This window comes from Myotis myotis, unplaced genomic scaffold, assembly GCF_014108235.1.
Source record: "Myotis myotis isolate mMyoMyo1 unplaced genomic scaffold, mMyoMyo1.p scaffold_m19_p_1, whole genome shotgun sequence".
Taxonomy (NCBI): Eukaryota; Metazoa; Chordata; class Mammalia; order Chiroptera; family Vespertilionidae; genus Myotis; species Myotis myotis.
Window position 1 is genome coordinate 151918074 of NW_023416313.1, and position 22023 is coordinate 151940096.

The 22023-nt window shown below is 47.9% G+C and overlaps 1 protein-coding gene across 2 annotated transcripts; it reads left to right on the forward strand.

The window, feature by feature from the left end:
• The first annotated feature begins 13073 nt into the window (after positions 1-13073).
• Positions 13074-20721, forward strand: LPCAT4 (lysophosphatidylcholine acyltransferase 4). Of its 2 annotated transcripts, none has more exons than XM_036296165.1 (14): positions 13074-13461; positions 14723-14865; positions 15198-15418; positions 15801-15913; positions 16037-16097; positions 16386-16444; positions 16638-16672; positions 17220-17274; positions 17390-17472; positions 17717-17842; positions 18184-18316; positions 19488-19586; positions 19934-20090; positions 20366-20721. In XM_036296165.1, the coding sequence occupies exons 1-14, from the start codon at positions 13348-13350 to the stop codon at positions 20518-20520; spliced, it is 1554 nt and encodes a 517-aa protein (XP_036152058.1). In that variant the 5' UTR covers positions 13074-13347; the 3' UTR covers positions 20521-20721. The 2 variants fall into 2 exon arrangements, with proteins under 2 accessions (XP_036152058.1, XP_036152066.1); XM_036296173.1 differs by having other exon boundaries at positions 16401-16444.
• The last annotated feature ends 1302 nt before the right edge of the window (positions 20722-22023 follow it).

Sequence of the window (22023 nt, forward strand, 5' to 3'; positions counted from 1 at the left end):
TTTCCCAATGTATACATATATAAAATCATTACATTGTACACCCTAAATATATAGGATTTTTATTTGTCAATTATATCTTAATAAGGCTTTGAGGGGGGAGCAGTTCTAGTAGCCCAAGGGCTATCCTCCTCAGAGAGTTGCAGGTGCTGGCCATTAAGAAGCACAGAAATGTTTTACTAAGAGAACCTATAGGATCTAGGCAGAGCATTGATAAGGTAGGTTCCCTATAGTGGGTTCAGGAACTGAAAGTCTAGAAAGAGAAATGGTTGAAAAAAAAAGGTTGTGATACTAGTTTCCAGTATTTCAGAACATCATTCTATTTTTTCCCATTTAATAGACATTTATTGAGTACCTATGATGTGCCCAATACTATGCAGCCCTGAGGATACAGTGATGGACAACAGAGACACCATTATTGTGCCTTCTTGGCACCTAGTCTAACAATGAATAGAAGCACTAAATTATTTCAGGCACCAGAGGACATGAAACAGGGGGCCAATTACCAGCTTAGGAGTCAGAGAAGGCACCCCTGAGGAAGCAGTGTCTAAGCCAGGGCTGAAGGGAGAATAGGATGTAGTGAGGCATAGGCAGCGTTAGGGGGAAGGCAAGGAGGGAGTGTTTCAGAAGAAGGAACCTCATGTTCAAAGGCCAGGCAGCATGAAAAGTGTGGTGAGTTCATGGAATTGAAGGAAATCTGACATGACTGAGGCAGAAAGAGTAAGTGGCAGGAGGTGAAGTTGAGGATGATGGGAGTGAGCAGATTAGCTAGTGATTCCAATTGAGACTGATATACTGCAATCCAAGGATAATGACGAGATTTGAATAGAACTTGGTAGCTAATTAGACGTAAATATGGTGCTTGGTGATGCTGGATTTACAATACATATTTCTAAGAAAAATTAAGAATGTAAGAACAAGTTCTGGGGAAAGCATTTTGCCACTTCATTCTGTTTCTCAAGATCTGTATTTTGATATTTCAAAACCTCTGAAATCTGAGTGTTACGTAAAAATCCCATTTTTGTTTCACATATATATAAAACTTGTATTTTTAGATATGAGAGAATATATACAAAATTGTAACAATGTTTTCCCCTAAGAAAGTAGGACTGCTGACGGTTTTTGCTTCCTATTTCGCATATATTTGTATTGTTTGAATGTTATGAGCATTTATTTCCTATATAATTATTAAAATGTTGCCCATAATAATAATACTAAAAAAGAGAGAAAAGGAAAATAAAGGAAGGCCCTCTTTACAGATAAATGTTAGCTAGAAAATATAGAAGAAATTAATGAATTAAGAAGTCATCCTTTTGTGCCTTGGCTCAATTGGTTGAGCATCATCCGGTGTACCAAAAGGTTGCCAGTTCAATTACCGGTCAGGGCACATGGCCAGTTGTGGGCTCCATCCCTGGTCGGGAGTGTGCAGGGGGCAGCCGATTGAGGTATGTTTTTCTCTCTCTCCCTCTCCTTGCCTCTCTCTCAAAAAATCAATAAAAATTTGTAAATATCTTTTTAAGGAAGGAAATCACCCCTTTGTCAACACAATTGATCATTGATTCAAATGGGAATAATGGGGAGGGTGGGGGAGGCCAGGGGATAGTCAAGGGCGGGGGGGAAAAAAAAGACACATATGTAATACCCTTTGTAATACTTTAAGCAATAAAAAAAAAAAATGGGAATAATGAATGCCAAAATCATTAGGAGAGATTAGTAGTAAACATGATGCTTATGATAGATTGATTGTAATAAATGGGCCCAGTTATTCTCCCCTGTAGCCATGCCTCTTGCAGTGTGATTCTGTAGCTCCTTCATCAAGAGATGAAATGTTTTTTTTTCCCCCCATGAATCTTAACAGGCCTTGTGATTTGTTTTGACCTATGGAATGTGGAAGAACTGACAGTGTATCAGTTCCTAGCTAAGACCTCACATTCACTTCCACTTCCTGTATTGGAACCCTACTGGGGTCATGAAAATAAACACAGGCTAGCCTGCCTAGGAGATTCAAGGTGCCACAGGCAATAGAATCAGCACCCAGGAGCAGAGCCACCTAACCAATCCACAGCTGACCGCAAATGCATGAGGAAGTCCAGCTGAAGCCAGGAGAATCACCCTCTGAACTCAAGTGAAATTGCCAACCCTCTGAATCATGAGCAAAATATACCATTGTTTTAAGCTTCTCAGATTTGAGATGGTTTGTTATGCACTGTCTTCCTGGATCATAGAAGGGCACCTCACAGGTTGGAAGGCACAGTGGAGCTCTCCAGGGTCTCTTTTATAACAGCACTAATCCCATTCATGAGGGCTCAACCCTCATTACCTAATCACCTCCCAAAGGCCCTACCTCCTACTACTATCACATTGTGGGTTAGGTTTCAACATATGAGTTTTGGGAAGAATACAAACATAGCACCAGTCGACCTACAGAATTATGAGGAATAATTACCCGAGGATATGGTTTTCATTTATTTGAGAGAGAAAAGGAAAGAGAAAAACATCAATGTGAGAGAGAAACATCCATCGGTTGCCTCCTGTATGCACCCCAACTAGGGATTGAACCCCCAACGTGGCTATCAAACCCCCAACCTGGGTATGTGTCTTGACCAGGAATTGAAATCACCACCTTTTCATGTATGGACAATGCTCCAAACAATTGAGCCATACCTGCCAGGATTCATGAGAAATAATTCTTGTTTGAATGACATGTAACACAGCAATAGATAACTGAAGTTTTAGGAGACATGTAACACAGCAATAGATAACTGAAACACAGATAATTTTCTCAAAAGCCCTATAAGGCAACTGTCATTATTATCCTCATCTTGTATATGAGAAAACTAATACTTACAGAGCTTAAATAACTCATCCAAGTGTTAATGGACAGGGTCTGGGCCCTGGGCAGGTCTGTCTAGGGACCTCTGGTTAGGTGTGGGTTCTTCACATAGTGTAGGAAAGATTTCATGAGTCCAGGTGATTTTGAGAGTATAATTATTAAAGCTGGGGACAGTGAAACAAAGGAAGGGCTTAAGGTAGAAGCAGCAACGGGAGGGAGAAAGTCAGAGAAAAAAGGGCACCTTGTAGTTCAGGGGGTAAGCCCAGGATAAGCTGCCACTGCCCATTGCTTCCCTGGTTGCAAATCTCATGGGGTTCCTTAGAGTTTAGGAGAAAAACAGAAGCGATACAAGGCATGGACATACTCTAGCAAAAATGTGCCATGTCTTGAGGCTTTTTATCTTCTTTTGGCTGGCCAGAATCCTAGGGGAGGTCTCTGGGGAGGGTCTCAACAGAATATTCATTAGCTTTTCAGGTATGTCCTTCAATATGTTGACTCATCAAAATGTGTGTATAGAGGGGCCAAGGTTACTTTCTGGCAGTTTTATTTTTAAAGAACTTTATTTAAGAGACACTGTGACTAAGGTCAGTCTGCCCCGGGACAGTCTGGAATGTGTAAACCATATTTTCCTAAATGTCCTTGGTTAGGGAAGATAAAACCTTATTATTTATTAGCTGGCTGTAAATTGTTGAAATTGTTTGGCCTTGCCCGGTCAGTGTCTGACTGCCAGTTCAGGCCCGATCCCACAGGCCTGATTTCACAATCCAGGACTGCTGGTTCTTAACCACTCACCTGCCTGCCTGGCTGATTGCCTCTATCCACTCTGCCTGCCAGCGTGATAGCCCCCTAACAGCTCCCCTGCCACCCTGATTGATGCCTAACTGCTCCCCTGCCAGCATGATCGTCCCCAACTGCCCTCCCCTGCCAGCCCAATTGCCTCCAACTGCTCTCCCCTGCAGGACTGAGGGGACTGGGGGACTCTGGCTGGATGCTGCAGGGACTGGGTGAGGCAGGGCTGAGGGGACTGGGGGACTCTGGCTGGATGAGGCAGGGCTGAGGGGACTGGGGGACTCTGGCTGGATGAGGCGCACTGCACCTACCACCCCCGGCAGGGCTGAAGGTACTGGGTGCCGCCATCTTTTATGAGGGCATGACAGTCCATTAGCATATTCCCTCTTTATTGGCTGCAGGCGCCGCCATCTTGTGAGGGTGTGGTGGTCAATTAGCATATTCCCTCTTTATTAGATAGGATGTATATATGTATGTGTGTGTGTATATATATTTTTAATTTTGTTTTATTTCTTAAAGTATTACAAAGAGTATTACACATGTCTCCTTTCCCCCCCACCTTGACATCCCCCCATTCTTCCCTACCCCCCAGTGTCTTGTGTCTATTGGTTATTCTTATATGCATGCATACAAGTCCTTTGGTTGATCTCTTACCCCCCCCAACACTCCCCAGGCTTCCCACTGTAGTTTGACAGTCTGTTCAATGCTGCTCTGCCTTTGCATCTATCTTTGTTCATCAGTTTATAATGGTCTTTATTATCCATAAATGAGTAAGATCATATGGTATTTTTCTCGGCTCCCCAGGGGCCATCACAGCCTCACAGGGGCCATTTCAACCTCACCTGGGCCGTCCCAGCCTCACCTGGGCCGTCCCAGCCTCACAGGGGCTGTCCCAGCCTCACCTGGGCCGTCTTGACCTCACCGGGGACGTCTTGACCTCACCAGGGCCGTTTCGACCTCACCAGGGCAGTCCCAGCCTCACAGGGGTCATCCCAGCCTCACAGGGGTCGTCCCAGCCTCACAGGGGCCGTCCTAGCCTCACCGGGGCGTCTCAGCCTCACTGGGGCTATCCTAGCCTCACAGGGGCCGTCCAAACCTCACTGGGGCCGTCCCAACCTCACTGGGGCCGTCCCAACCTCACAGTGGCCGTTTCAGCCTCACTGGGGCCATCCCAACCTCACAGGGGCCATCTCAACCTCACTGGGGCCGTTTCAACTTCACCGGGGCCTATTTTTTTTTTTTTTAATAAACTGTTTGATCTTATCTAATTATTTTGTCTCAGTTTTCCTTATTTCACTTGTCAAGGAATTTCCCTAGCTTCTTACTATCCTGCCTCACAAGGTCACAGTTCATTAGTGTTAAAACCAGGAACTAAAATACATATTGATCTGATACTAGAGTCTAAATGCAAAGTATTATATTACAGAGCTCCTGACCAAGGCTAATCTGTGCCCTAAAATATAAAATAAAGTACAAAATCCAGTTTAGAGTAAAAAATATCTAGAGATAATGTATTCAGAACATGAAGGAACAAACAGCTTCACTATAACATTTTTGTGACCTGGAGGCAGGGACTCCAAACACAGGGCTTCTATTCAGAAAATACTGTCATAAACAGCCTTATCAGTGTTCACTCCAGGCAATGCTAGAGCACCAGGGAACACAGAGACTTTTACAAAAAAAAAAAAAAAAAAAAAAAAAACCCTCCCACAGAGAGTAAAGGGAGGAAAGATATTAATTAGGGCCAAGCATGATCATTAACATGTGGACTCAGTTGGCTATCATGGGTCAGGAGAAAAAAGTCTTTGAAGAAAGATTAAAAACCAATGACAGAAAAAATGTGCAACATCACTAGCCATTAGAGAAATGCAAATTAAGATTAAAATGAGAGCTCTAGCCGGTTTGGCTCAGTGGATAGGGCATCAGCCCACGGACTGAAGGGTCCCAGGTTCAATTCCAATAAAAGGGCACATACCTCGGTAGCAGGTATGCCTGGCCCCAATTGGGACTTGTGTGGAAGGCAACCAATCAATGTGTCTCTCTCACATCCATATTTCTCTGTCTCTCCTACCTTCCACTTTCTCTAAAAATCAATGGAAAAAATATCCTTGGGTAAGGATTAACAACAACAAAAAAGATTAAATTAAAAATTAAAGCTAAAATTAAAAATAGTGACAATGATTGAGTGTCCAGGACACATACCTAGGTTTCGAGTTCGGTTCTCAGGTCTGGGCATGTACGGGAGGATAAAAATTGATGTTTCTCACTCACTTCAGTGCGCCTCTCTCTCTCTCTCAACTCAATTAAAACACACACACACACACACACACACACACACACACACAAAAAAAAAAAAAAAAAAAAAAAAAACACAACAACAACAACATCTGAGACTCTCACAGGGCCCAGTAGTTCAGTTGGTTAGAGCATCATCACAATGCACCACAGTTGTGGGTTTGATCCCCAGTCAGGGTACATCTAAGAATCAACCAATGGGAGTCTAATGGGGGGACGTTGGGGGACATCTGTAGTACTGTCAAATATAAAAAAAAAATGAAAGAAAAAAAAGAATCAAGTAATGAATGCATAAATAAGTGGAACAACAAATCCATGTTTCTCTCTCTTCTTTCCTCTCTAAAATCAATCAATAAAAATTTTTAAAAGGTCTGAGAATCTAAACACCAGAAAGCATTTATTAAACATAGGTACATTCAGCACTGTGGTACACTCAGAACCCCTTCTCCCTTGCTCACACATGCCTTTATGCAGTAAGTTCCCTTCTTAAAACTTTTTTTCTCATTTCAAGTCTATCTTGAATATTCTTGAATACGTTAAAGTTTGTGATCCCCCCCCACCCCCCGCCCAAGCTCATCTCTCTCCCAAGACATTCTTGGTGAACCCAGAATGAAGACATCAAGTGTGTGCTTTCTGTACTGAAGAGCAGTCCAACCTGTTAGCTCCTGAAAAAAAGAATCTGGTGAAAAGATGAAACCAGGAACTCCCTACTAAGGGCTGAGTGAGGTGGCACAGCACGGTGCAGGAGGCTGGCAGCATAGCTCGTGACTTCCTGAAATGCAAAGTACATGAGAGGCCTCAGTTAGCAACAGCCATAGACCCCCGTTACGAAGTTGGGCCCAGTTAAAACACACTCTTTGGCAAATACATTTCTTCTCAAGGTTCACATCAATAAAGCTGTTTAGAAACAAACGAAAAACGGGGTGGTGTACAGCAACACAGAGGCCTCATGTGATATTGTAAATTTCCAGGGTTTGCCATCAGACAAGGTGGGGCTGGTATTCTTGTGCAAGTCACTTGGAATTCTCAGATGTAGAAATAATTAATATTGCCCTCCCAGGGTTTAAGAAATAGTGGAAACGTTGGTAGAGCATATGGCGCTTGGCCAGACATTCAATTTGGTGATGGGCAAGATGGAAGGGAAGTGAGCAGCTTGCAATCAACTTCAAGCTCTAGTACATTTTGGATCTGTGACTTTAAGCAAGTTCCTTACCTTCTCTGTGTCATTGTCTCAGTTGCAGAGAGGATTAAATGACACAATCTATGTAACTATCTTATGCCAGGTACATGAGGTACGGCGCTATCAGTGGCGTTTCTCGGAAAGAACAGAGGGTGGTAGGCTGACCCCGCTGCCAGGGGTGTCCAGGGCTGAGAGCTGGGGAGGCTGGGAGGCTCAGAAGCAGCAGCAAAATCAACATCCAGAAACTCCACCGAACACCAGAACAGGTCAGCCACCAACCACCATGTCACTGCTACCATCACAGCCACAGCCACCACCACCACCACCTCCCAACCTGCCCCTGATTAGATAATTCTTGATGGATTGGTTTAAGATTCCATATGGGGAGAACCAAAACTATAATTAAGTCTTGGTTTGGTGATGGGGGTCATAGTGTAACTCTCTCCATTTTGAGCTTGTTGTCTTGTTTTTAGGAGCACACACACAATTTAGCTATGCCTTTCAGGGATCTTCTATTATAAAAATAAAAATAAGGGATTGTCAAGGGCGGGGGAATAAAAAAAGGAGACATATGTAATACCCTTTATAATACTTTAAGCAATAAAACAATAAAATATATATATATGGAACAAAGCTAAATTAAATAAATTAGAAACAAACATGCACCCTTTGCCAAGTTCTTGAAATGTTTTATTTAGCAATTTAGCTGTCCATTACTTTTTTAAAATATGTATTTTTTATTGATTTCAAAAAGGGAGAGGGAGAGATAGAAACATCAATGATGAGAGAGAATCATTTATCAGCTGCCTACTGCACGCCTCACACTGGGGATTGAGCCCACAACCTGGGCATGTGCCCCACTGGGAATCAAACCGTGACCTCCTGGTCCATAGGTCAATGCTCAACCACTGAGACACACCAGCTGGGCCATTACTGATTTTTGAAAATTATTTCCATATCTTTACAAAAGTACATTTGTGTTCATGGCAAGTTACTTAGAAAATAAAATATTTTTTAAAAAAAGAAAAAATAATCTGGCTTAGTATTAAAGGAGCGTCTTGCTTATTGAGATTTCAAAAAAATGGCCCAATATAAATCCTGACTCAAGAATAAGATGGGATGAGAAAGCTGGAATTCAAGTTTCACAACCACAATAGACTATGTCCAACTCACCCATGTACGTATGTATAGTCCCAGCACTGAGCCTGGTGTCTGGTACATACATGTTACTTAATAAATATTTGTTAATTAAATTGAAAGCAGACAAGATGTCTTGTCAGAATTCCCTCCCAACTTACTGTACCTCTGAAACAAATAAAAATACATCTGATCCCAAAAGTATATGGGAAACACACTCCTGATTTTGATTTTTCTACTATATGCTTAGATGTCTCCAAAATCTTTATCTCCATCCCAAGTCCCAGATCCATTTTAAAGTCCTACTAGATGATGCCACCTGGATCTGGCTGGTGCCTCCCAATGAATATGTTTATATCATGTGTCAACCCCAAATCTTCCTAGCCTTGCAAGTTAAACCAGTGGTTATCAAGCATCTAAGAGATCATGAAGTCAATAGGGTACCAAGGGCAGGTTGATGGAGGGGATCAGTCTCAGGTGCAGACAGTAAGACTGTGTATTGTCTGTAGAGAATATAAAAATAATAAAACTTTATAACAATCAGTCAGCAGTTAATTATCACGACACACCAGCAATTCTGAATAATGTCAGTGATAAAACACTTCTCCAAAAATATATCCTGAGTCCAAGTTTTAGACAACTGCTATGGTTACTTTTGAGTTTTTATAACATTTATTTAAGCATCAAGTTGTATCTTTTTATTACACACCTTTTAGCAAACATCGTATTCTACACGGAATTTAACTCAAAGAATTCTGTTCTACAACTGCCCCTAGACACAAGCAGATTCAGTAGCTATCCCCATTCATTTTGAAAGTAAGTTTGCAACGGTCTGAAATCATTCCAGATAATTTGCATCCTTCCTGTCTCCAAACTCTGGGGTACTCCATATGCCTGTGTTTAAATAGTACTTTTAAGATAAACAATGACAGCATAGCGATAGTGTCTTAGCTTGGGCTGTCATAACAAAATACCATGGGTGACCTAAGAAATCAAAATGTATTTTCTCACAATTCTGAATGCTGAAAGCCTGAGGTCATGATCTATTTATAGTGAGGGCGTTCTTCCTGGCTTGCAGATGGCAGCCTCTCACTGTATGCTAACCTGTCCAAAAGAGACAAGCCCTTTGACCTCTCTTATAGGGGCACTAATGCTAGCATAAGGGCCCCACCCAGGGGTCAAATATTTGAAGTATACTACTGCATGGAGTAACTCCAAGGAGTCTAGAAATCTGCATAAACCCCAAATATTATCTGCAAGCTAAATAAATAATAGAGTTCACATTATCTCACAACCACACAATGTATGATTACACATTTTACCATACTTTCACAGAACACTGCTGTATCTTTGACTTTGGCTTACTCTTTTCTAGAGTTAGAGACAAGTATAGCTTATTTAGGATACTTTAAAGATTTTGCACAATATCCCTCAATCTCTTCCCCTATCTAATCTATCATTCTCTTCCCAGCACCTTGACCATATGGGTGCATTCATACCCTCATTAACTTTCTCCTGTCGGTGTGACTAAGTGTTCCTATTTCTGTCTAATTTGTTCCTCCCCAACTTCTTTACAACTACTTTTTCATTCAAGAACTAATTCAAATGACCCTCTTTAGGAAAGTCTTTCTTGAGATATCATGATCTACCTTTGTTATACTCTAGTTGTTCCCTTTGTTATACTCTAAGACCCTTGGTTCCTATCTGCATTTCAGAAAAACTCATGTCATTGCGAGTGTGAAATGGTTAAACAATAAACTCTGAACAAGAGAAGAATTTTACTCTGACTCAGGAAAAATGAGTGTACTTCTCCTCAATGAGGAAACAATCTTCATTCTGGACCCTAAGTCAGTAACTATAGTGAGATGTGTTGTAGGCGGCAGACCACCCCTGGGGTCAGACCGGACCTGGGTTTAGCAACCTCGGTACCTGAATTCTGGCTAGAAAAGAATTGTGTCAAGACTCAAACTATAAGAGAATGTTTATTTGGAAAATCACAGAGGTAGAATAAGTAATCTGTAGAAGAAATGAGCTTAGAAAACAAGTTATACAAGTAAAGGAAGGGCCCCTGGAGCTTAAAAGTGAGGAAGGTAAAGGTGACACACCTTGGGGGTAAGGGAGAGAAGTGGGAGAGGGAAGGGAAGGGCATGCTCTTGGGAGGTGAGGGAGAATGAAATGGGTCCTCCATCCTAAGGGTTTTAAGGGTGAAGATTTTAGGGGAGGTCCCAGGGGGAAATCTCAATAGCACATTCAGCAGTTTTCCAGGTGTGTCCTTTCAGGGTCTAGGTCTCCTCCCGATTGACTGGTTGGTGGCAGGGCAGGAGGTCATTATTCAATGCAGCTAGTCATGACGTCAGCCATGGGGTCACTTGTCTGGTTTTGCTGCTGTTCTGGGCCTGGAGCTGAAATACGGCTGAGGCCTAGATGTTATCTCTAGAGAGGAAAGTTCAGGAGGTCATGAGCAGCCATATGCTAAGGAAGGACAGGTCACCCTGCGGATGAGGTCCCACCCTACATTTATCCTTTGCTAGGCACCTGTGACTTTCCACCCTGGTGACCTTCTGTACCTGGCCCATCACTTTTTCTACCCTCACTTTTAAGCTTCAAGGAAACTTTCTTTACCTCTTTAACTTGTTTCCCAAGCCCATTTTTTCTACAAATCACTTACTCTACCTCTATGATTTTCCAAATAAATGTTCTCTTACATTTTGAGTCTTGGCTCTGAATTCTCTCCTAGCTAGAACTCAAGTACCAAGGTTGCTGAACCCAGGTCCGGTCTGACCCCATGGGTCTAACCACCTGGTGCCATTCCTGCTGCCTACAACAAATCAACAGCATTATTACCCTGGGTGGGCCTGACCTAATCAGGTAAGCACTTTAAAAGAAAGTGAATGTCAGAGACTCAAGACAGCCATGCTCTCTGTAAGAATCAAGCTGCCATGAATTCTACAGCCTCAAGGAAATGAGTTCTGCCAACAACTAAGAAAATTTGCAAGCAGATCCTTCCCTAGTCAAGCCATCAGAAAAGAACATGTCCCTGCCAACACCCTGATTTCAGTCTTGTGCGAGCCCCAGCAGAGGACCTAGAGCAGGGGTCCTCAAACTATGGCCCGCGGACCACATGCAAATACAAATATTGTATTTGTTCCCGTTTTGTTTTTTTACTTCAAAATAAGATATGTGCAGTGTGCATAGGAATTTGTTCATAGTTTTTTTTAAACTATAGTCCGGCCCTCCAACGGTCTGAGGGACAGTGAACTGGCCCCGTTTAAAAAGTTTGAGGACCCCTGACCTAGAGCAAAGCTGTGTCTGGATGTCTGACCTAGAGAAACTGTGATAGTAAGTGAAGGCTGTTTGTTTGTTTGTTTGTTTTATTGATTTCAGAGAGGAAGGGAGAGGGGGGGATAGAAGCATCAATGATGAGAGAGAGTCATTGATAGGCTGCCTCCTACACCCCCCCCACTGGGGATCCAGCCCACAACCCAGGCATATGCCCTGACCAGGACCTGACTTCTTGGTTCATAGGTGGACACTCAACCACTGGGCAGAGCAGTGAAGGCTGTTTTGTCAATTGTATGGCAATTTGTTACACAACAGTGGAAAACTAATACAGTGGATTTTTGCACATAGGAAAATCTCTGACTCAAACTGGCTTAACAAGCAAGAAAATTTATTTTCTCATATAACAGGAAATCCAGAAGTACTTCAGACTTTAAATTGGTTTGATCAGAGGCTCCTTTCTGTCATCAAAGATCCAGACTCTTTGCATCTCACCACTTCGCTACCCTAGTGATTGCAGATCCTCAGGGTAATTGCAAAATGGCCCCAGCAGTCAGAGGTGTCACATTCAGAAACACCCAGAGGAATATAAAGAGAGTGTTAATTTGTAAGGCATTCTCACAAAGAATGAGACACCCAATGACCCCCGCTGCCCGTTAATCTGCCATTGTCCTCACTACCCTCACAAAGTGGTGATTGACAGGGTTGCAGAAGAGAGAAATACAACAAGGTGAACCTAAGGCAGTTTATTCCTTTTTGTCAAGGTATTATCTTTCTGATTGTGTTATTGGCCGTGGGTCTCAAAGTCCACCCAATTCCCTGATCTCACCAACCCCTGGCAAACAGTGGCTGACCAGTTTATGAGTTTTCTAGGATAGTCTGTAGTTTGGGGGGGGGGGGTGGGGTGGAGGATATTTATCCTCTTACAGAGTGGAGAGAGGGAGACAGCAATAGAAAAGAGACACTAGAAGGAAAAACTGTGGCCCCTGGAGTCATCCCAGCTTTCCCGGGGCCCACCGCCCTCCTCACCCTGGCTTGTAGGCTCCTGGGAAGCACGTGGGCCAGCGTCTGGAGGGTAGCTGGCGACTCACGGAGTCCAGGAGCCCTCACACCAGAACAGGTGAGCATGCCTTGCACACTGGCAGGAAGTGGATGCGGGGAGGTGTGAGGATGCGGAGGAGTGAGGCACGCCGCGGCCGCCGGAGGTCGAGAGCGCCTCCAGTCCTCGCCCGGCCCAGGAAGGAGAGGTGGTCGGCTTCCGAGGTGAAGCAGCTGCCGGGAGCGGGAGAGTTGGACCCCGCCTCGCCGCCGAGCTGCCGGCCTCCGCCCACAGCGCATCCGCCCTCCCATCCCCATCCCCATCCGCCGGAGGTTCCGACCCCAACCTGCGCCCGCAGGGTGACCTCGACCCGCGAGCTCAGTCGGAGCGCGATCTCGGCTCCACGCCCACCTCGAAATCCCAAACCCGCTCGCAGCCGGAGGCCAGCGGGGAGGCGGCGGCCAGATCGTCGGAGAGGCCCGCCCGAAGAGCCAGACCCGCGGCATCCGCAGACCGGAGCCGCGCCCCAGCATCCGGCCGCCGCGGAACAATGGCCGGAGGGGCTGCGGGCGCCGCGGCGGGCGCGGAGGAGCCGGGGCGCTCCGGCGCTGGAAGCCCCGCCCCTCGGCCGGCGCCCTGACAACGCGGGCCGGGCCACGCCGCCCGCTCCCCGCCCCTCCGCGCCCCGCACCAGGCGGGGCCCGGGCCAGAGCGCTGCCGCCGCGCCGCTGCACCGCTGCTGCGAGATCTGCAGAGCGGGGCCGGGGGCCGCTCTCCCTCCCGCCTTCTCCCGCCGCTATGAGCCAGGGAAGCCCCGGGGACTGCGTCCCCCTCGAGCCCACCTCCGGACCCTCAACGCCCCCCAACCCGTTCGTGCACGAGTTACATCTCTCCCGCCTCCAGAGGATTAAGGTAAGGTGTGGGTGTGGGACGTCGGGAAGACCCCTGGGGGCTGGAAAAGAAAGCCATTTTAGAGACCTGGCAAAACAGGGATGGGGATCCGGACAGGACATGGTGGAGAGGCTTGCGGGGCGGGAGTCGGGGGTGCGCACGTGGGGGTGGCGGGGAGATGAGCGAGGAGCCCTGGAGAGGACGCGGGCTTGAGCGATAGTCGTGCTCCAAGGCGTGGAAGAACTGGCGAGGTGAGGATGGAGGGCTGCAGGGGAGCAAGGGGTAGGGGAGACGGAGGGCGCGGGGAATGCGGATTACATCCTGCGGAGGCCGAGGGGCTAGGAAGGAGTTGAAGGCTACGGAAAGCTGGGGGTGGGGGCAGGGGCGTGCTGGATGCTTCTCCGAGGCTCTGAATTAGAGGAAACGGGTTTCTGGGCCGGGAGTCTGCGCCCTTATGCCCTTCCAACGCCCCCTCTTTCCACTCCTCCCCCCACCCCCACCCCGTACTGCAGCACCTCCGGGGTAGGGAGGGCTGCGAACGGGGTTGGCTACAGGAAGTGCGGGGTCGCACCAGCCTGGCGGAACTGATGAGTGGTGTGGGGAGTGTCCAAGGTTTCTGCTGCCATCACCTCCCCGGAGGCTAGCTCCTGGGGCTCGTTTTGTTTACCTGCGCTCTCCCTCCGGCAGCCCTTGGAGTCACCCTGGCTCCTGGCAACCCCTATCCTTCGGAGGAGGGCCGAGCCCTTCTCTTCCCCACCCCCCAGTACTAGGGGCGTGCTAGTGGGCAGAACTAGAGACTGGCCTGCGGCCTGAAAAGGGGATCTCTGTGCGTCCCAGCCCTCTATCTCCCAGGCCCAACATGGAAAGAACCATCCTCCTGGTTTCTGTTGGACCTAGGAGCTATTTATGGAACGGGACGTGGGTGAGGAGGAACTATCTCCAGCCTACTGCACATCAAGCACTGTGCTGGGTGTGTTCACATAGGTTATCATTAAATACTCTTGACAGCCAGATGCATTTCATGACATTTTATAGGTGGGATGGAGACCAACTGAAAGATGGGAAAATGAGGCCCCTAGTCCTGTTAATCTTTTATTCACTTGTTCTCGTTGGTACGGTCATCCCACCTTGGATGCCAACTCAGTCTCCTGTTTCTACACTACTTGTCTCCTGATCTAGTGGGCAGTGGCTCTCTGCTCCTGGGTCTGTCCTTATGGGGAGAGGAAGCTTTGGCGGGAGCATCTCCCAGCCCTGAAGTGGCATTCTCTCCCACCCTCTGCAGTTCTGCCTCCTAGGGGCACTGCTGGCCCCCATCCGAGTGCTTCTGGCCTTTATCGTCCTCTTTCTCCTCTGGCCCTTTGCCTGGCTGCAAGTAGCTGGTCTTTCTGAGGAGCAGCTTCAGGAGCCACTGACAGGATGGAGGAAGTAAGTGGGGGCTTAGTTCCCTGACACCCTACGTCTCATTTGTTTCCTGCTGTTTGTTCTGCTCCCTCTTTGAGAAGAACAGGAGGGAGGGTTCTGAAGCTCTGGTACCCAGCCTGGCAAGGTGAGATGAGTCAGCCAAGGCTCAGACCTGGTCCCCAGGACCTCATCACTAAGGGATGTGCCCTGCTATGTCCCAGAGTAGCCAGAGACTTCCACCCCTTGGCCAGAGTAATAGAGGGCAAAAGAAGGGCACCTGCTCTCGCAGGTGCCTACACCTGGGTGAGTGTGGGTCAGAGTCCCTACCTCCACTGACGCCCCACCTTGCCCTGCAGGACTGTGTGCCACAACGGGGTGCTGGGCCTCAGCCGCCTGCTCTTTTTCCTCCTGGGCTTCCTCCGGATTCGTGTTCGGGGCCAGCGGGCCTCTCGCCTCCAAGCCCCTGTCCTTGTTGCCGCCCCCCACTCTACTTTCTTTGACCCCATTGTTCTTCTGCCCTGTGACCTGCCCAAGGTTGTGTCCCGAGCTGAGAACCTTTCTGTGCCGGTCATTGGAGGTGAGAGAGTTTAAGAGGGGTAAATGGGAGAGATGGCAACTATGGGCAAAAAAAGACAGGAATCAGATGGACACACTCTGGAGAGAAGAACTGACCTCAAGGTTGCAGGGGAGACGTTAGAAGAGATTGACTGATGTGGGCAAATGAAATGCAAATTAACACCATTTGTGAACCCACATCTTAGACTTTGAGGGCTGGGGCTTAGAGAAGGTGTTAGAGGGAACTCTGGTCAGTTCCCTAAAAGGGCAACATACACTAAAAGGATCCCCAGGGCAAAGGGATAACTGAGAAGCATCTCCTACTGCTGAAGGAGGGGAGGTTGTGGGTGTTATTGTCCCCTGGTAGGAACCAAGTGACTCCTAGTATCCTCTCTGGACCTCAGCCCTTCTTCGCTTCAACCAAGCCATCCTCGTATCCCGCCATGATCCGGCTTCTCGGCGCAGAGTGGTAGAGGAAGTCCGAAGGCGGGCTACCTCAGGAGGCAAGTGGCCCCAGGTGGGTAAGGGTCTTAAGACTCTCTTCTCGCCTTTAATGTGCTCCTAAAGAGGCTTCTCTTTCCTCTCTCCTCGCCTTCAGCCTACCCCACCTCATTCTGGTCCCTTGGATTTTTTTCTCCAGGTACTGTTCTTTCCTGAGGGCACCTGTTCCAACAAGAAGGCTTTGCTTAAATTCAAACCAGGTGAATAAAGTGATAGTGGGTGGTAGGGCTGTAGGCAAAAGGAGCCTCTGTTTTGAAGAGGGACTCTGGAATAACCCAAGAAGTGGAGGGGTGGGGGAGGAATGGGAGACAGGAAACTGCCTAGCTGACCCTGACAAGTCTCCAGAAGTCAGAGAGAAAATTATAAGTGAAACAGAACAAAATCCAGATCTCAGTTGAGAACTGTCCCAGACCCCTACACTCATGCCCTCTAGCTGCCTCTGTGGACTAACCTCTGCCTGGGGGGGTGGGGGTGGAAATGGGACTTAGGAGCTTTCATCGCAGGGGTCCCTGTGCAGCCCATCCTCATCCGCTACCCCAACAGTCTGGTGAGTCTTGGTCTAAGAGAGGGGGTTGAGGGAGGATGAATTCACCCTAATGGGTGAAAACTGTTAGTACCATGATGGGGTGTGCACGTGGGGGTGGGGCCAGGGTGGGGTCCCGGCCTCTGCTCAGAGAGGATTGGCCAGTTCCAGGGAAGAAAATAATGCCTTTCTCCCCTCACCTCTGTTTCTCCCATAGGACACCACCAGCTGGGCGTGGAGGGGCCCTGGAGTGTGAGTTCTGGTGGTCCTGGGGTGAGGGTGGAGAGCAGGGTCTATCAGACAACTCCTGGCCCATCTTCCAATCTCCAGACAAGGCCGGTGGCCCTTCATTCTTGGATGAGAGCACTCTAGGGAAGATGCTTGTTTCCCACTGTTTTGTTCTGCTCTCCCATGTGATCTGAAAGTGCTTTGAGCTATCTGACCCCAGCATCCGTGCTGTGATTAAAGCTCCTTTTAACTTACTTCCCTATTCCTAAGTGATTTTCTCCTTCCCTCTTTCGTTCCTGAGAACCACCACCATCAGGCTTGCCTATTGCCCTTTTCCCAGTTACTCAAACCTCTTGCCCACGGTTCTTCCTCTGGCACATCCCTGAAAAGCCTCTCACTTTCCCTCCCACCTTTCTGGCCCTTCCCTGTCTCCCAACACATTTGCACAGCTGACTTTATGGCTAGGAGTCCATTTTTATATCAGTGAGCAGAAATTTCCCACTCCCCTGTTCCTGGTGGGAGGAGCGCATAGTGAGACATTAGCGAGCATCTGAAATCTCTCTTGTCTCAGACTCAAAGTCCTCTGGCTCACAGCCTCTCAGCCCTGCAGCATCGTAGATGTGGAGGTATGACCCCCATGGTGGGGTGGGAGAGTGGGCATCCACTGACCCCTGAAGCTTTTGGGAAAGATGGAGTGGTCACCTGGCTTTGAGATCCTGATGGGAAGTATATGTGTTTCAGTTCCTCCCTGTGTACCACCCCAGCCCGGAGGAGAGCAGGGACCCCACCCTCTATGCCAACAATGTGCAGAGGGTTATGGCACAGTGAGTGTTCTACAGAGTATTTCCTGGAGCAGATATATAGGGAAAGGGACCACAGGAGGGGGTGGAGGGCTGAGATTTTGAGTCAAAATTGGGGGAAAGGGCTGAGACAGGGTGGATGGGGGTAAAAGGAGCCCAATGTCCTCTCCCTAGTCATTAGGTCAGTCAGTAATGAACCCTCAAAAGATTCTTCTGCCTCATTCGCTCCCTCCCCCTACCTCCCACTCCATCCCTCTTCATCCTATAGGGCCCTGGGCATTCCGGCCACTGAGTGCGAGTTTGTAGGAAGCTTGCCTGTGATTGTGGTGGGCCGGCTGAAGGTAGCATTTGAGCCACAGCTCTGGGAACTGGGAAAGGTTCTTCGAAAGGCTGGGTAAGTGACCTTAATGGTGACGAATGGTTAGTGTCATGTAGAGACAGAAAAAGAGTAAGAAGAAATGGGAAGGAGGAAGGAAAGTCTTTAAAAAAAAAAGTGGGAAGATAGAAGGATTTTTTAAAAGATAATGGAGGAAAAAGAAAGGGAAAGATATGTAATTACCTAAGTGAACAAAAAGTAAGAATGGCTCTGAAGGGACCTTGAGTCAGAGTATATCTTAGAAAAACACCAGGTGTACCAACACTGGAAGACTCTTGGGGCTGGACCCAAGGTCCTGCTGGGTGGTGTGCCCAGAATGAAACTGAGTCAGCTCTCTGCCTTCAACAATTCCATTGTAGGCTGTCCCCTGGCTATGTGGACACTGGGGCAGAGCCAGGCCGGAGTCGAATGATCAACCAGGATGAGTTTGCCAGGCAGCTCCAGCTCTCTGACCCTCAGACCGTGGCTGGTGCCTTTAGCTACTTCCAGAAGGTAATGGAGCTGGGATGAAGGGCGCAGAGCTCAGCATTTAAGGATGTCACCCGAGTGGCCACGTCAGTCGCATTAGATGGCCAATTTGGAGTCTGTGCTGGATGTTCTAACCGCCGTTGTCAGATGGCCAACTTCTGAGGTCCTCTGAGGAATTCATTTTTTTATAGAGTATCCAGTGCATCGCAGAGCAATGTCTTAATCGTTGTGGGGTGGTCAGTGAGAGCCATACATTTCCAAAGCCACTTTTAGAGATTGGCAAGGGCAAGGGATCATATGACCTTGAAAGTCACTGCGTGAGGGTTTCAGAGAAGAGGCATGAAGGTTGGGTGGAAGGTGACATGGAGGAGACAGCACTGGACAGGTTAGACGGTTAAGAGTTTGAGACCCAGGAGTATTTGCTATATTTGGGCAGATTTTTAAAAATATCCCACAGCTTCTCGGGGGCATTTCTGAACTTTCCCGAGAATTTTGACAAACCAGATTATTTCCTGGGTCTTTACCAGGTTTTCCTGTTGAATTATAATAAGGTTGTCCCAGAAGATTCTTAATGTTTATGAACAACCACCAGTGGTCCCAAGGAGCTCTTTTTTTTTTTTTTTTTACCTAAGATGCAGACTGTGGCTCCCAATGTCCTCTGAAGGGACAGAGTGTGACCAGGTGTGTTGAAATCTAAGATGGCACAGACTGTCCCTGGAAGGAGCTTCCCCACTTAGCCTGTGGCAGAACAGAACCAAAGCCCGAAAGCCATGGCTCCCCCTAGAGTTGGCAGGCATCCTTCTTGGTGTTTTTGTAAGAAATGATGCCAGTGGCCCCCTTTTCATCTGCTGGACCAGTTCTCCCACACAGGATGAGTCAGCAGAGAACCAATTTTTCCAGCTTGGGGGCCAGGAATGCCCTCAACGCTAAGTCAGAACTTAATGGTAATTTCCGCATTCCTGAGGGATTCCCTCACATTCCTAGAAGATCCTTTGATAGAGAGCTGTGTCACCAGGTGATTTGGGGTAGAGCTTGAGCAAACCCATGACCTCAGAGAACTATCAGGGATCCTGGAGAGTTAAGGACTCTGGGTTCTCAGGGGAGTGGGCACAGGAGTCACCCCTGTGCCTGCTGAGAAGAGGGAGGACACAGGGTTGGTCCCCCACGTCGCCCTCGTTTCTCTTTCACACTCCAGGATGCCAACGGTTTGGTGGACTTCCGAGACGTGGCCCTTGCATTGGCAGCTCTGGATAGGGGCACAGGCCTAGAGGAGCTGACTCGCCTGGCCTTTGAGGTACCAGGGGGGCGGGGGGAGAGGGGACGTGGCAGCTGTGCTCACCCCACCCAGAAGCCTGTGTGGTATACTATTACCAGTAGCTTCTAGATAGCTGGTGCTTGGTGTCCAGCCCTGTGCCACACTGAAAACCGCAGAGCTCCGGTGTCTGTATATTGAGGCTTAGCTGGGAACAGGAGGAGGACAGCAGCTGTGAGGTTAAATTCTCCTGCAGAAAAGACCCAGGGGGCAGGGAGGGCCTGTATTTTGCATTCTTGGAAGAGGAGGAGCCCGTCAGGCAGACCTTCGGGAGAGTATGGGGTGATGGCACACGGGGAGAGCTTGACCTGTGTCCCCTTCTCTCCCAGCTGTTTGCGGAGGAGCAAGCAGAGGGGCCCAGCCGCCTGCTGTGCAGCGACGGCTTCAGCACCATCCTGCACCTGCTGCTGGGGTCGCCCCGCCCCGCTGCCGAGACTTTGCATGCCGAGCTGTGCCAGGCGGGACCCCACCAAGGCCTCTCCCTCTGTGAGTCACTGTCTTCTCAGCCCACGTGGGCATTTGGGGCACCTTCAGCATTGGGCCGGGAGGGAACAAGGGCTGGTGGCCAGTGCCAGGGAGCAGACCATCTGAGAGGTGAGGATGGGAGGGATTGGCTAGAAGGCTGAAAGGACATAAACTTGGATTTGAGAAGTGACTCAGAGATGAGAGTGACAAAACATACTGAGAAAAGAGTAGGGCGCCCACTTCCTCTCCTTCCTAGATATAATTTTACTTTTCCCATCTCACAATTATCTATCCAGGTCAGTTCCAGGACTTCTCCCTCCGTGACCCACTCCACGGGAAGCTCTTCAGCACCTACCTGCGCCCTTCCCAGACACCAAATGCCTCATCCCCAGGCAGCTGCACTGCTCTGGCCAACGGGACTGTGCACTCACCCAAGCAGAAGGGCGACTGAGCCCCTCCACCTCCCCAGCTCGCATCTGGCCCGCAGACTCAAGACAGCGCCAGGGGCCGACCCTGGGCCTCAAGCCCTCTCTGCTCCTGCTTGATTTTTTGTTATTGTTTTGTTTTTTTAAGTTGATTTTCATTTTTGTTTGTTTGTTTGGGGTTTTTTGTAAGAAACTATTTTATATATAAATATAAATATATATCTATATCTATTTAAAAAATATGTAGCTCGGTCACATTGATGGCATCATTAGATGGGAAGGAAAGGGATTAATAGTTGCCGGCTGGCCGTTGGACAATCCCGAAGGTTCCTCAGGTTAGTCCTGTTAGCCAGAGCTGGATGAATCCTCACTTCCAATTGAACATGGTGCTTTTCTGCACAGAAATCCTGCAGGTCTCATGTCCTTTCCTCCTGTTGTCATGCCCTGTGTATGCACATTTTAACAGGCGTACTCATGGACCTCTTTCCAGCCTATTCCCTCTTGTTCTGTCCTCATTAGAGATTAAAAAATAGCTAACTGCCATTCCATATTTAATAATCCTACTGAGATTGATGCCTCCTCTCTGTAGCTCAGACCAACCACACAAGAGGGTTTTTCTGCCATGGGATTGAATTGAGGACACTTCAGTCCCTTCTGTCCAGCCTCTTTTCAAGGAAGAAGAAAATAGGCCCTCCTATAGAGAGGTGCATGTCTAGACACAGTTATGGAAAGTTATATTTTAAAAATTAAATACCTATCCCAGGTTTTTTAAAGGGCATCTTTCATATATATATATATATTAGGAGCCCAGCGCGTGATTTGAAATAGTGCGGCGCCACCCACCCTCGAGTCGCCGGTAGGCCTTGCCTCACTCTCTGGCACTTGAAGCAGCTGTGGCCGCTGCTGATCAGGCCCTCCCCCAGCCCAGGCACGTGGAGGCCCCTGCCGCCCCGCCCCACCCCCTTGCTGCGGGTGCAGCCTCCTGTCAGGTTGACCTGTTACTGCGTCCCAGTTAATTAGCATATTTCTCTCTCTACACACACACATATATATGTTTTTATTGATTTCAGGAAGAGAGAGAGAGAAACATCAGTGATGCAAGAGAATCACCAATTGGCTGCCTCCTGCATGACCCCTACTGGGGATTCAGCCCACAACCCAGCCATGTACCCTGACCAGGAATTGAACCATGACCTGGTTCATGGGTAGATGCTCAACCACTGAGCCACACCGGCAGCATCTTTCCATATAGACTTCTGTGGGGGGTTTTTTGGTAATCTCTTTTTTTTAATCCTTACCTTGACCTGAGGATATTTTTCCACTGATTTTTGGAGAGTAAAGGAGAGGACAGGAGAGAAACATCAATGTGGGACACATCTATTGATTGCCTCCCATGTGTGCCCTGACCACTGGGCCGGGGATGGAACCTGCAACCCAGGTACATGCCCTTGACTGGGAATTGAACATGAAACCCTTCAGTGTGTGAGCTGACATTCTAACAACTGAGCACACCAGCCAGGGCTCCATAT

Coding starts and splice junctions, on each gene's coding strand:
- LPCAT4 (XM_036296165.1), top strand. CDS start 13,348: ATGAGCCAGGGAAGCCCCGGGGACTGCGTCCCCCTCGAGCCCACCTCC. Junction 17,275..17,389: donor GCAGCATCGTAGATGTGGAG/GTATGACCCCCA, acceptor TATGTGTTTCAG/TTCCTCCCTGTGTACCACCC. Junction 17,843..18,183: donor AAGGTTCTTCGAAAGGCTGG/GTAAGTGACCTT, acceptor ATTCCATTGTAG/GCTGTCCCCTGGCTATGTGG.